This window comes from Oncorhynchus clarkii, chromosome 4, assembly GCF_045791955.1.
Source record: "Oncorhynchus clarkii lewisi isolate Uvic-CL-2024 chromosome 4, UVic_Ocla_1.0, whole genome shotgun sequence".
Lineage (NCBI taxonomy): Eukaryota > Metazoa > Chordata > Actinopteri > Salmoniformes > Salmonidae > Oncorhynchus > Oncorhynchus clarkii.
In genome coordinates, this window is record NC_092150.1 from 36,448,029 (window position 1) to 36,463,895 (window position 15,867).

General features: G+C 41.1%; 1 protein-coding gene across 2 annotated transcripts in view; it reads left to right on the plus strand.

Moving 5' to 3' along the window:
- Nucleotides 1-4,323: 4,323 nt before the first annotated feature.
- LOC139406766 (desmoplakin-A-like) overlaps nucleotides 4,324-15,867 on the plus strand; it is a 35,836-nt gene continuing 24,292 nt past the window's right edge. The window contains exons 1-4 of one of the 2 annotated variants that reach the window (XM_071149785.1): nucleotides 4,324-4,774; nucleotides 11,303-11,396; nucleotides 12,688-12,821; nucleotides 13,134-13,284. In XM_071149785.1, coding sequence (XP_071005886.1) covers nucleotides 4,581-4,774; nucleotides 11,303-11,396; nucleotides 12,688-12,821; nucleotides 13,134-13,284 — 573 coding nt within the window. In that variant the 5' untranslated portion in view covers nucleotides 4,324-4,580. The remainder of the gene's footprint in view (nucleotides 4,775-11,302; nucleotides 11,397-12,687; nucleotides 12,822-13,133; nucleotides 13,285-15,867) is intronic. The other variant, XM_071149784.1, reaches the window with a different exon arrangement.

Genomic DNA, 15,867 nt, shown 5'->3' on the forward strand with positions numbered 1-15,867 from the left:
CTTCGTGGGTGACTGTTGTTGATGTGTGCAGAGGGTCCCTGGTTCGCGCCCGGGTATGGGCGAGGGGGCGGTCTAAAGTTATACTGTTACATATAGATGAAGACTTTTTCTGAAGATCAATTACATTTTTATCAGTTCAACAAGGGTGGATTTTTGTTTTTGTTAGAGTGAAAAATTATGCTGGCTCATCTAACCAATAGGCGGCGCTATCACCGGTCCTAGGTTGGTAACTGTTCTGTGAGCAATAGAGTTAGTTAGTTGAGTATCGGTCTCCATGATAGGTAGTGGTGTAAATCAGTTCCTAATAAATTACAAGTAAAGATTACATCCTATGTACTCCAATTATATGTTGGTCTATTCGATATACTACATTTGGCGACGAGACAAAATCGGGAAAGAAGTTTTCGGTGAGACTACAGAGTTGTATGAGTTATGAACGGTGAAACTACCGTGAGTGAATATTAGCATGCTAGTTAGCTAGGAAAGGCTAGGCGAGTGAGAGCTAGCGACATGGGGAAGCTAGCAAATACTTTGCCTTCTTTTTGGAAGCAGTGACTGGACAACATAAAGGATGGCAGGCACAGTAGGATTGGTGGCACCATTTGACTACAAGACACAGTTGTGGGAAGAATATTGCGAAGTTTTCAACTATTTTTTTTGTTGCAAATGAGATCGCCAACGCAGCAAAGCAAAGGGCCATTCTACTGAGCTGTGTGGGCGTGCAAACCTACACCTTGATGAGGAATTTACTGAGCCCGGCAAAGCCAGGAGATAAATAATTTGAGGACTTGGTGAGTCTACTGAATACAAATGTCAAGCCTTATTTTCCACCATAATTTGCAAATAAATTCATTAAAAATCCTACAATGTGATTTTCTGGATTTTTTTTCTCATTTTGTCTGTCATAGTTGAAGTGTACCTATGATGAAAATTACAGGCCTCTCTCATCTTTTTAAGTGGGAGAACTTGCACAATTGGTGGCTGACTAAATACTTTTTTGCCCCACTGTATGTTTTCAATAAACATTGGAGATGAAATATAGTTTACATGTAGTCAACAATCTAAGCCAACCCCGTCTGTTTTACCCCATAGTTGCACACGTGTTCAGTTTCGCTGCTTAACAACCAACCCTTTCTATAGCCTAGTGATTATAAGGGCGGTACTGAAATGGTCTTCTACATGAAAAAACTCCAAGACTCGATATAGCTTACACAAATCAATCCACCCACACTGCTGCTATTAAAAGTTTGACACTTCTGGAAATGGAAGGAACGATTCGGGTTGATAAAGAAAGGGTGGTTTATGCATATGTTGCTCTGCATTTCCATGACAACAAGCATAGGGGTCATAACCCAGGTCTCCAACAATAGGCCTACCTCACACACATAGGAGCAACATTCTGCAGTTACATGTTTGAGCTAATGTGAGACACACTGTCTTGCAATAAATGAATTATGCACACACACTATACCCTGACAGTCAATCATCATAAACACTCACTTATGCAAGCAAGCACACACACACGCTCTCATGCACACACTCACTCACACACACACAGACACACACCTACACACACACACAGAAAGAGCTGTGAGATTCCTCAGAGCCTGCTGAGTTCGTTGGGGTAGAGTCGTTCTGGTCAATGTCAAGTACAGAGGCCAAGGCTGTTCAGTCTGTGTACAGTGTACAGGATAGGCTACCCCACATGGTAAACAACACATTACTGCAACATTATATTCAGAATTGACAACATTTGAGACCAAGGCACATTACTGTTAACCTTTTAGAAGAGCTCATGCCTAGTGGTGAATATTGAATGTCTTCATATTATCTTTATATTATCTTTAAAGGGGCATTCAGCAGTTGCTACATCTATTTTTGGACTTGTAAATGAATGATAATTACCCATTGATTCTTGGAAGAATACAACATATAAATGCCTAATGAACTTAGTTCAACTGTCTTACTCCATCAAATCAAAGTTTATTTGCCACATACGCCGAATACAACAGTGAAATGCTTACTTACAGGCTCTAACCAATAGTGCAAAACAGGTATTAGGTGAACAATAGGTAAGTAAAGAAATAAAAACAACAGTGAAAAACAGTAGCGAGGCTATATACAGTAGCGAGGCTATATACAGTAGCGAGGCTATATACAGTAGCGAGGCTACATACAGACACCAGACACCATCAGAACCCAACATATAAGCTTGTATTACTCCAACACTTTGTAAACAAAGAAAATGTTAACAAACACTATATAGTCTTAAAACATGGTTAAAACTATAATTGTGACATCATGGATGGTCAGTCCTTGCATCCAAAGCTTTGTCTATGAATTTGAGAGAGTTTACATTTCTCCAGCCCTATCCCTCAGCTTTTTACTGAACCAGGGGCAGGGAAACGCCTTGTTATTGTTTCTACTGCTGATTGCCGCTTTAAAGATACTGTAAGATGATAAGATGGAAATAGGTATAACTCATTCTTTATTGTGCTGATTAAAATCAGTAAGATTGACTTCCAGGTTCTCTCTACAAGTGACAGAGTGCTGTCAAACTGGTTTTTCCTGTGGACACCACCCATTGTCTTGGATGAGGGATCTGCATATTGTTAGTGTCTAGGCATGTGTGTTACAGTGATAAAAGGATTTACCAAACTAGGTAACACTTTACTTGACACCCAGTGCCTTTAACACATGCTCATGCTCATAACCATGTCATAATATGTCATAACAGCTGACATAACATGTCATACCTGTCATAATATAGTCATAACACTGTCATGACCCATATATTTACACCTGTTGTGACATATATTGCGTTACTTTATGGTTGGTTATGGCCTACATGAGCTTGAGTTTGTTTGTTTCTCCTGCCAAGAAGTTCCCTTTTGTTTGAAAGTTTGTTTCTCACATCCTTTGTCATAAAGTGCATTTTCCACAAGTTATTTACAATATGATGAAAACAAATGACGGTAGAGAATCTATTACAACTACAACACCGTCATGAAGCATTATGACCATCCTGTGTCACTTTACTTGGACTAAGAAAATACACTTTATGACACTGTCAAGAAGCATTATGACCATCGTAATCACATATGCCAGATAGGCCTATTATGCACACCTATATCAGTCATCAGTCAAAAAGAGGGTGTCTTGTCCTGCTCTTGCATTCATCCCAGTCACCAGCAACAGAGCATTGGGGTAGGTGCATGTCTGACATCAATGTGTGCACAATTATATATATATATATATATATATATATATATTTTTTAACATAAACATGCTGTTGACATGTAGGCTATGGTGTAATGGAATGTTTTGCCTTGTGTGGTAGGTTTTGTGCATTTTGACACTCTTATGTAGGTGTCATTACCAGCCATAAAATAACGCAATATATGTCACACAGGTCTAAATATGTGTCATGACAGTGTTATGACTATATTATAACAGGTTATGACATGTTATGTCAGTTGTTATGACATAGTTATATCTGTGTCATAAACATGTTATGATGCTGGGTATCAAGTAAAGTGTTACCAAAAACTGTTATAATGAATACTGTTATGAATGCTGTTGTAATGAATGTCTCATTAGAGATGAACTGTCACAATTGTCTGCAACTTACAACTCACTTACTGTTTTTTAAAGATGACCAATATTGGATCGCCTTCGATATGTTCATTAGCCAGGGGGCCTTTCCTTTTCTGATAGTCTCTTACTACATTCATTTCCTCAATAGTGATCTGTTGGAAAGAAACAGTAAACATTTCAGTGTCAAGACTTCTTTAGTTTGACCTTCAACAATAGACTGAAACACTGAGAGATAATTTGCCTACCCTCCCACAGAAAACACAGGCACACACACACACACACACACACGTTTTGTTCTTCTATCCTCGTGTGGACATTCAAAATCGTATTTCCCTAACCCCTAAACCTAACCCTTACCCTAAACTTAACTCTAACCCAAACCCTAAACCTAAGTCCTAACCCTAATTGCTAACCCCTTACCCTAACCCTAATTGTAACCCTAACCCATAAACTTAAAATATCCTTTGTCCTCATGGGGACATGTCCCCACGAGGTAGATTTTTCCTTGTTTTTACTATCCTTGTGGGGACTTTGGGGGATTTTATGTGCCCACAAGGATTGAAGAACCAAACCAAACACACACACCACTTATCCACCTAGGCTGGGCTACGGAACATAGATATCATACTAAATGGAAGAAAACAGATTTACGTTTACTATGATACATCTCCCCTGAGTACAGGTTGAGATAGAGGAGGGCCGGGGACGTGGAAAGAAAAAAACACTAAATTAAAATGTTTTTCTAGGCAAGTAGGTTGATGAAAGGTGTGGTCTGATTTGTTTGGCCAAAAACGACACTTTCCCGTGTTGCAGATCAAGTCGGTGCTGCCTAGGGACTCTGCTCCGCAGACAGGTGCAGGAGGGATCACATCAACCGCTGCAGACAGTCCCCTCTAACAGCTTTTGCACACTGCAGCCAGGATTGCAAACTCTTCGTCCACCATTTTTCTCCAGCGGAGTTTTATAACTTTTTGGATCCAGAGATGAGTCTATACGGGTCCCAGGGGGTGTTTTATGTCAGCCGCAGTATCGGGTCCAGGCCCGACCTGAGCTGCGGAACTGGACAATATGCCCAGAGCGAAGTGCACGGTGGTAGTGGATACGGACAGGAGTACATGGACGATAATACTTACAGCTACTCAAAGGCTTCCATGCGAGGTGGTGGTGGAGGACAGGGGTAAGAATTGTTTTTCTTCAAAAGGCCCCTATCTGCTGTAGGGTACTGTGTTACACAATTGCGTTCACTTGCCCGTATACATTTGAACTAGGCTACAACTCCATTGCCACAGAAGATAAATACAATGCACTATATAACCGTGTCATCTAACACATTATTTCAATCTAGTTCATTATTTTTTTATGTCAAGGTCTTGATTTTGTCGGGGGGATAATTATAGGCCTATGTGTCGTTGTCGTATATATATAGCCTAGGCTATGGCAGGGGCGAATATTATCTGTGAGTGCCGACCCAGTTAATAATTTATTAGGCATCATTGAGAGGTCTTTGTTTCCAAGAATAACGACCTGCTGTCTTGAACCATGTGACAACCCCAAAAAATACAGAAAATGAACCACACAGCAAATTCTTCAGCGTTAAATCAACACTGACATTTAGTGTTACATTGAACTATGGGCCGGTGTCTAAATGGGTCCACCCTTTTCAGTGTTACATTAAAACGGTGCTTAGAGCTGACACTGTTACACTTTTTCAGTGTTAAGGAATGAACACTTTTAGGGTTATGCAATACCACCTCTTATAGTATTTTTAACACTAGGAAGTGTATATAGTTTACACCAATGGTGTTATGCAATTAATATGTTTTTTACAGAACGTAATCAACATAATACACATTACATAACTTAATCTTCAAAAATAACACTAGGATGTGTGTATAGTTTACACCAATGGTGTTGTGCAATAACACCTCATAGTATTTGAACCATTATGCAAATGCAGTGCCTTCAGAAAGTACCCCTTGACTTTTCCCACATAAAAAAATCAGACATTTAATATACCTTTGAGCACGGTGAAGTTATTAATTACACTTGGGAGGTGGTATCAAAACACCTAATCACTACAAAGATAAAGGCGTACTTCCTAACTCAGTTGCCGGAGAGTAGGCCAATTGCATGTTGAGACATGCAGATTTGAATGGCTGTTATAGGAGAAAACTCAGGATGGATCAACAACATTGTAGTTACTCCACAATACTAACCTAAATGACAAAGTGAACAGAAGGAAGTCTGTACAGAATTTTTTTTTCTCCAAAACATCCATCCTGTTTGCAACAAGGCACTGAAGTAAAAGTACAGAAAATGTGACAAATCCAACACTACACATCACTGAATACCGCTCTTCATATTTTCAAGCATGGTGGTGGCTGCATCATGTTATGGGTATGCTTGTCATCGGTAAGGACTGGGTTGTTTTTTTAGGATAAAAATAAACAGAATAAAGTTAAGCACAGGCAAAATCCTGGAGGGAAACTTGGTGGTCTGCTTTCCAACAGACAGTGGGAGACAAATTCACATTTTAGCAGGGCAATAACCTTAAACTCAAGGCCAAATAAACACTGAGTTGCTCACCAAGACAACACTGAATGTTCCTGAGTGGCCTAGTTACAGTTTTGACTTAAATCTGCTCAAATCTATGGCAAGACCTGAAAATGTCTGTCTAGCAATGATAAACTATCAACTTGACAGAGCTTGAAGAATTTAAAAAAGAATAAAGTGCAAATATTGTATAATCCAAGTGTGCAAAGCTCTTAGAGTCTTACCAGAAAGACTCACAGCTGTAATCGCAGCAAGGTGATTCTAAGATGTATTGACTCTGGGGTGTGAATACTTACAGTACCAGTCAAAAGTTTGGACACACCTACTCATTCCAGGGTTTTTCTTTATTTTCACTATTTTCTACATTGTAGAATAATAGTGAAGAAGTCAAAACTAGGAAATAAAAAAATATGAAATCATGTAGTAACCAAGAAAGTTAAATATATTTTATATTTGAGATTCTTCAAAGAAGCCACCCTTTGTCTTGATGACAGCTTTGCACACTCTTGGCATTCTCTTAACCAGCTTCATGAGGTAGTCATCTGGAATGCATTTAAATTTTACAAGGTGTGCCTTGTAAAATGTACATTTCTGGAGTTTCTTTCCTTTTTAATGTGTTTGAGCCAATCAGATGTGTTGTGACAAGGTAGGGGTGGTATACAGCAAATAGCCCTATTTGGTAAAAGACCAAGTCCTTATTATGGCAAGAACAGCTCAAATAAGCAAAAAGAAAGTGTTATACATCGGTTTAAAGATTAACTTCTTGTTAATCCAACCACGGTGTCAGATTTCAAATAGGCTTTACGGCGAAAGCATACCATGCGATTATCTGAGAACAGCGCCCAGCAGACAAAAAATTACAAACAGTTACCAGCCAAGTAGAGGAGTTACACAAGTCAGAAATAGCGCTAAAATGAATCACTTACCTTTAATGATCTTCATATGGTTGCACTCACAAGACTCCCATTTACTCAAGAAATGTTTGTTTTGTTTGTTAAAGTCCCTCTTTATATCCAAAAACCTCTTTTGTTTGCACGTTTTGTTCAGTAATCCACTGGCTCAAAGGCAGTCACAACAGGCAGACGAAAAATCCGAAAAGTATCAGTAAAGTTTGTAGAAACATGTCAAACGATGTTTATAATCAATCCTCAGGTTGTTTTTAGTCATAATAATCAATAATATTTCAACCGGACAAAAGTTTCATCAATATAAAAGGAAAACAAGAAAGGCGCATCCTCGGTCGTGCGCATGAAAAACCTATGGGACACTGCAGGGTCCACTTACTCATTGAGGTCTTACTCCCTCATTCTTCAGAATACAAACCTGAAACAATTTCTAAAGACTGTTGACATCTAGTGGAAGCCATAGGAAGTGCAACTTGAGTCCTAAATCAATGGAATCTGTATAGGCAGTCAATGGAAAACTACAAATAAATAAAAAATCCCACTTCCTGAATGGATTTTTATCAGGTTTTCACCTGCCATATCAGTTCTGTTATACTCACAGACATTGTTGTAACAGTTTTGGAAATTAGAGTGTTTTCTATCCAAATCTACCAATTATATGCATATCCTAGCTTCTGGACCTGAGAAACAGGCAGTTTACTTTGGGCATGCTTTTAATCCGGAGGTGAAAATAGTGCCCCCTACTCTATTGAGGTTATAAAGGTCAGTCTATGCAGAACATTTCAAGAACATTGAACGTTTCTTCAAGTGCAGTCGCAAAAACCATTAAGCGCTATGATGAAACTGGCTCTTATGAGGGCCGCCACAGGAATGGAAGGCCCAGAGTTACCTCTGCTGCACAGGATAAGTTCATTAGAGTTACCAGCCTCAGAATATTGCACACCAAATAAATGCTTCACAGAGTTCAAGTAACATACACATCTCAACATCAACTGTTCAGAGGAGACTGCGTGAATCAGGCCTTCATGGTCGAATTGCTTCAAAGAAACCTCTACTAAACGACATCAATAGGAAGAAGAGACTTGTTTTGGCCAAGATACACGTGCAATGGACATTAGACCCGGTGGAAATCTGTCCTTTGGTCTGATGAGTCCAAATTTGAGATTTTTGGTTCCAACCACCATGTCTTTGTGAGACGCAGAGTAGGGTTGGGGGTGTGTGGGGGTGTGTTTGCTGGTAACACTGTCTGTGATGTATTTAGAATTCAAGGCACACTTAAGCAGCATGGCTACCACAACATTTTGCAGCGATACGCTATCCCATCTAGTTTGGGCTTAGTGGGACTGTAATTTGTTTTTCAACAGGACACTGACCCAATGCACCTCCAGGCTGTGAAGGGCAGATTTACCAAGAAGGAGAGTGATGGAGTGCTGCATCAGATTACCTGGCCTCCACAATCACACGACCTAAACCCAATTGAGATGTTTTGGGAAGAGTTGGACTGCAGAGTGAAGGAAAAGCAGCCAACAAGTGCTCAGTATGTGGGAATTCCTTCAAGACTGTTGGAAATGCATTCCAGGTGAAGCTGGTTGAGAGAATGTGAAGAATGTCCAAAGCTGTCATCAAGGCAAAGGGTGGCTGCTTTGTAGAATCTCAAATATAAAACATATTTTGATTTGTTTAACACTTTTTTTGGTTACTAATTGATTACATATGTGTTATGTCATAATTGTGATGTCTTAGTAAAAACAAAGAAAAACCCTTGAACGAGTATGTGTCCAAACTTTTGACTGGTACTGTATTCAAATGAGATACCTCTGTACTTCATTTTGAATAAATGAGCAAACATTTCTAAAAACATGTTTTCACTTTGTCATTATTGGGTACTGTGTGAAAGATGGGTGAGACAAAACATAGATTTAATACATTTTTCTTCTCCGGCTGTAAGCACAACAAAATGTGGAATAAATCCCAGGATATGAATACCTTCTGAAGACAATGTAGGTCTGTATCTCTTGACAAGGTCACCCGTGTTGGATTAAGGACATTACAATCATGTTTACGAGTCTTTAGTGCCACACACTAAAGCATGTGCAAAGACTTCAGAACTGGTAGCGGACATGCTCAAACTTGAATTAGCATAACCAAAGAGCCCTTCAACTGCTACAACACTTCGACTTGCATGTGGCCAAAAACAATTAATTGAAAGCCACATCCCCCACCAAGCCACAGCTCCAATATAATTTCCCCGGTGTGCCTTGCCTTTTTGAGTGAATTGTTGATTTTACCACCCCATGACTGTATTTGTTAGTGACAGAGACATGCTTGTTGAATTCATACATTTCCAGTCCTATGGACTGAAATTTCGCCCATGAAATAAATACATGTCATATAATGTTAGAACTAATGCATAAATATTGCATGTCAAATTGGCTAGCAAACGAATAACAGATCACGTCAATATGGCTAGTTAACGGGCTATGATCATAAACAGCGTGCAGTTACTTGCTGAATAACTCTAATGACAGAGCTAAATGTGGAATAATCGGTAATGTGTTTTTGACTATGCTCTTCAAGAGGTGATGATATTAAAACCAAGTAGTTGTCAATGGTTTTAGTGGACCTAGGGGGTCGTCTCCTTGCTCCCCCAGCAGCCAAATTGAACGCTCTGCATCGTATTGTGACGTTTTATTGATATCAACCTATACAATTCTATAGAGTCTACAGTATGGAGGTCATGGTTACAGTTGAATATGTCTGTGATGACACAGGGAGCCCAATTCTGATATTTTCCCCCACTAATTGGTATTTTTGACAGTCACATCAGCTCTTTTCACATCAGATCTTTTTCAGAGCTGATCTGATTGGTCAAAAGACCAATTAGTGGGGGAAAAAAAAGATCAGAATTGGGCTCCCTGTGTAAATGCAGCCTCTGTGTTGTTGTGTTGCAAATGGCATAGAGAAAATGTGACAGTTCTCTTGACTCACATTTCCCCTTGGTCTATCCCTGCACTCATGCTCAATTCAACTAGGTCATAGCGGAATCATCCTCGGATAACTAACGACTTGCTAATTGCTACACTAAGATAATAACTCATTTCAGTCAACCTTTGGGATCATTGATGTACATAGCAGAAAGTGTAATTGATGATGGGGATATTGATGATGATGCTGACTACGATGTTGTTGTTTGAGGATGAAGATGATCATGATAACGATGTTTATATTATCGATGATGTTGACATATATACTGAGAACAATAATGATAGTCATGAAACTACTTTAAATGCCAAGATAACAAGTAACAGGGGGGAGCAGTATCTGAGAATGAGGGGAGCAGTATCTGAGAATGTGGGGAGCAGTATCTGAGAATGAGGGGAGCAGTATCTGAGAATGAGGGGACCAGTATCTGAGAATGAGGGGAGAAGTATCTGAGAATGAGGGGAGCAGTATCTGAGAATGAGGGGAGCAGTATCTGAGAATGAGGGGAGCAGTATCTGAGAATGAGGGGAGCAGTATCTGAGAATGAGGGGAGCAGTATCTGAGAATGAGGGGAGCAGTGTCTGAGAATGAGGGGACCAGTATCTGAGAATGAGGAGAGCAGTATCTGAGAATGAGGGGAGCAGTATCTGAGAATGAGGGGAGCAGTATCTGAGAATGAGGGGAGCAGTATCTGAGAATGAGGGGAGCAGTATCTGAGAATGAGGGGACCAGTATCTGAGAATGAGGGGAGCAGTATCTGAGAATGAGGGGAGCAGTATCTGAGAATGAGGGGAGCAGTATCTGAGAATGAGGGGAGCAGTATCTGAGAATGAGGGGAGCAGTATCTGAGAATGAGGGGAGCAGTATCTGAGAATGAGGGGACCAGTATCTGAGAATGAGGGGAGCAGTATCTGAGAATGAGGGGAGCAGTATCTGAGAATGAGGGGAGCAGTCTCTGAGAATGAGGGGAGCAGTATCTGAGAATGAGGGGACCAGTATCTGAGAATGCAACAGAAACGGCCATATTTGATATGCTTCTACCTCTGACTTAAACTGCTTCTGGCTGAACCCTGTTACATGCAGCTCCTAGGCCTCTGGTAGCCTATAACGCAACGCAACCACACAACCTGTTTGGAAAATATTCTTTGATCGATTTTGGTGGAAGCCTGTTGAATGTGAACTCTGCATGGACTGGTACCCTAACATTGACCGGTTGGATTACAAGAAGATGTTGATTATAACCCTCCCCTCCATGTCTCCTACAGACAGTTCCCCCTCAGTGGCCTCCACCAGAAGGCGTACATCCTGCAGGGCCAGTGTCAGGACAACCTGAGGAAAGCAGAACACTACCTACAGGCTGTAAGTCACTACCCACCGTAGATATATAACAACAGTGTTCTGTTTCATTCTGTACTACCTACAGTCTGTGAGTCACTTCATGTCCTGTCTGCTTTGAGATACTGGCTTTGGTCATGATGTTAGTCTAAGTACACTTAGCCTCATGTCTGGCAACAGTAAATGTAATCAGACACTCTGACTAAGACATGTACTGCACCTGTAGACTGAGGTATGAATGCTGAGATTACTATACCAGTCCTGCAACCAAGCCCCCCTTGACTTGCTTTAGGGGAATTGTGGTGTGTTAGTACAAGTAGGCCTATGCATTTAATCAGCAAAGGAACATGACTGTTAGGTTTCTTCAAGGGATACTGCGAGATTTTCAACTTAGGCATTTGCCTCGTTACCCAGAATCAGATGAACTCGAGGATGTCATTTGCATGTCTCTACGTGCAGCATGAAAGAAGTTACAGGTTGTTTTGTGAGCTAAAGCTAACTAGAGTTAGCAAAATGACTGGGAAGTCTACCGGTACAGCTAGTATGGCCAAAGTCTCGCACTATCCCTTTAAATGTCAGGTCTATTATATTATAATAATGAGATGATCCATAACAGGTCATTAGACTGGACACACTCACTCTGATGACGAGTCCTCACAACTGTGTGTCTGTGGTTGGCTGAGGCATTTGTGAAATATGCTCTGTCAGGTGTGACTCCGCCCTTCCGCTTCATGCGCGCAAAAGATCTTCAAACAGCTTTTAAATACGTTCAGCCTGTCAAGCCACGTCTTGTCAGAATCCCGTCCGATTATATATCTCACCTGTCTCTGCCATATTTGGCATGTTCAGCATGTTCGTTGCAGGCATTGTCGACTCAGCGTGTGTGTGCGTTTTGGTCACGCATGAAGTGAAAATAAGAAGTGCATCTCAGCGTGTGTCTGGCACACAGTCAGCAGTAAACCCAGGAATTATCTTTAAACACACACCAACAATGAAAACAAACCCAGGGAAAGTGTTCATTTGGCCGTGACCTGTCACAGAATGTACTCTTTTAACTATTAAAGTACACTACTGTACCAACAGTCAGTTAGCCTACAGATAGAAGCTATCTGGACAGAAAGATCATGCATAGCATCCTCATGATCTATACATTATGGTCCTATCTTTGACTGGGTCTTGAACTGAAGGATTTACCTGACTGAATATGGTCTACCGTATTCCCGTTTGAGAAACCCAGAACGGCAAGTTGAGGCTAGACTGAACCTGATGTACAAAGTCATAACGTGTGTCTGACATTTCCCCGTGTGTCCTGCAGGGCAGCGATTCTGGGCGCGGCACAGTGGAGGCAGATCACTACATGGCCCTGGCCAGAGAGACCATAGAGCAGCTGAAGGCCTGTGCTCTGGACCTCAGACAGATGGGACAACCCAATGACAGCGTGGTCCGAAGGTTAGACACACTATGAGATGACCACCACTACCGCATACAGATAAACCAATATCCATTCTCCTTGTTTCTCTCTCTATTGCCCGTTCCCTCTCACTGTTTGAGGTCAGACACGCAAAACAGATGACTAATATTGCTTCGCACAATATACCTCTGTGTGTTTCGTTTATTATTTATGTCATCTTATTTTACCAGGTAAGTTGACCGAGGACAAATTATATTTTACAGCAACGACCTGGGGAAGAGTTTCGGGAAGAGTTTAACATTGACATTCGCTCCCCCTTCTCCTCCCCGCTCCCCCTACCCCCTCCATAGTGTGGAGATGTGTAGGGACCAGTTGACGGGAGTCCACATGGCCATAAACGGAACCATGCAGAGGCGGAGCCGGGGGAGCAGAGGGAGTGGCGCTTGGGAGGAAGCTGGGTGGAGCTTCAACGAGGCCATGGCCTGGATTGGACACCAGAAGGTAAGGAGAACCACACCCTACAGGACAGATGTGTAACGCCCGTGTAGGAAGGCACATGCTACAGGATTGCATAATATTATTGCTACCACCTGTTCCCCTTCAGATGAACTGCCTGCAGTCATATGTGTAATGCCAGTGCAGGAAAGCGTATGATACATATGAGTTACATATGATTGCACAACGTCAATGTTGTGTACCTGCAACCTGCCAGGAAGATGTAATATATTTGTTTTTAGTATTTTTCAATACTCTATATGGACATTAACATATTACATGTTGCACTTACCGGTAGATATATTTTTTAGTGTGAGACAAAAATGGTTCTGACAACGTGTTGCAAAACACCCTCAGTTCATATAGCATTAAAGTCATCATTTTGAAACACTTGAACCTTTGACATTTTGGGGAATTTTCTCCATTCCCCCACACATACAGTGGCAAGAAAAAGTATGTAAACCCTTTGGAATTACCTGGACTTCTGCATAAATTGGTCAAAAAAATGTGTTCTGATCGTCATTTAAGTCACAACAATAGACAAACACAGTCTGCTTAAACTAATAACACACAAACAATTATACGCTGTCATGTCTTTATTGAACACACCGTGTAAACATTCACAGTGCAGGGTGGAAAAAAAGTATGTGAACGCTTGGATTTAACTGGTTGACCCTCCTTTGGCAGCAATAACCTCAACCAAATGTTTTCTGTAGTTGCGGATCAGACCTGCCCAACGGTCAGGAGGAATTTTGGACCATTCTTCTTTACAAAGCTGTTTCAGTTCAGCAAGATTCTTGGGATGTCTGGTGTGAACCGCTCTCTTGAGGTCACAGCATCTCAATTGGGTTGAGGTCTGGACTGACTGGGCCACTCCAGAAGGCGTATTTTCTTCTGTTGAAGCCATTCTGTTGTTGATTTACTTCTTTGTTTTTGGTCGTTGTCCTGTTGCATCACCCAACTTCTGTTGAGCTTCAATTGGCAGACAGATAGCCTAACATTATTATGCAAAATGTCTTGATAAACTTGGAAATTCATTTTTCCATTGATGATAGCAAGCTGTCCAGGCCCTGAGGCAGCAAAGCAGCCCCAAACCGTGATGCTCCCTCCACCGTACTTTACAGTTGGGAGGAAGTTTTGATGTTGGTGTGCTGTGCCTTTTTTTCTCCACACATAGTGTTGTGTGTTCCTTCCAAACAACTCAACTGTAGTTTCATCTGTCCACAGAATATTTTGCCAGTAGCGCTGTGGAACATCCAGTTGCTCTTTTGCAAACTTCAGATGTGAAACAATGTTTTTTTGGACAGCCGTGGCTTCTTCCATGGTGTCCTCCCATGAACACCATTCTTGTTTAGTGATTTACGTATCGTCGACTCGTCAACAGAGATGTTAGCATGTTCCAGAGATTTCTGTAAGGCTTTAGCTGACACTCTAGGATTCTTCTTAAGCTCATTGAGCATTCTGCTCGGTGCTCTTGCAGTCGTCTTTGCAGGACGGCCACTCCTGGGGAGAGTAGCAACAGTGCTGAACTTTCTCCATTTACAGAAAATGTGTCTTACCTTGGACTGATGAACATCAAGGCTTTTAGAGATACTTTTGTAACCCTTTCCAGATTTATGCAAGTCGATCATTCTTAATCCTGGGTCTTCCGAGATCTCTTTTGTTTGAGGCATGTTTCACATCAGGCAATGCTTCTTGTGAATAGCAAACTCAAATTTTGTGAGTGTTTTTTATAGGACAGGGCAGCTCTAACCATCATCCCCAATCTCATCTCATTGATTGTACTCCAGGTTAGCTGACTCCCGACTCCAATTAGCTTTTGGAGAAGTCATTAGCCTAGGGCTTCACATACTTTTTCCAACCTACACTGTGAATGTTTAAATGGTGTATTCAATATAGACAAGAAAAATACAATAATTTGTTATTAGTTTAGGCAGACTGTTTGTCTATTGTTGTGACTTAAATGAAGTGACTTAAATGTACTTGTTCTTGCCACTGTACATGAACTGGTTAGTCCTGGAGGGCAGGTGTGTGTCTGAGAAGTCAGTGCAGATAACACTCTGACACTCAAACTTAATTTAGATCTGAATTCACCTGAAATGACACACACACACACACACACACACAATCACACGCAGTATTGTAATTGTCTTAAAGTAACCTTAACCCTCCCACTGCAATGTACAGTTCTCACAACCACAGGTGATGAACGTCATCCTTGCAATTGAACACCTTCCACTGCCATCTTTTTGCAAACTGGAGAACGAACAGAAAGGATAGAGCAGGTTGTGTTGGCGGTTATGCCTGCTTTGACACTTGTACACACATGCAGAAGTCACGCTAGAGGCTAGACGTAGTGTAACTGTATGTTAAGCATTGTACCAAGTAGAATACTGTGTACACACACACACTCATACTATGCACCCCCCTTTGCACAAACCTAGGTGAAAGCTAGGCTATGTTCTGGTGTTAGTGGCCCAGACTCCCTGTCTATTGGTGAATTCCTGACATTCCTGCCACATTTTCTTCTTGGTTGGTTTTTAGTGTTAGGCTTACAGAGGGTAAGCGTTTACCATACTTCACACTACT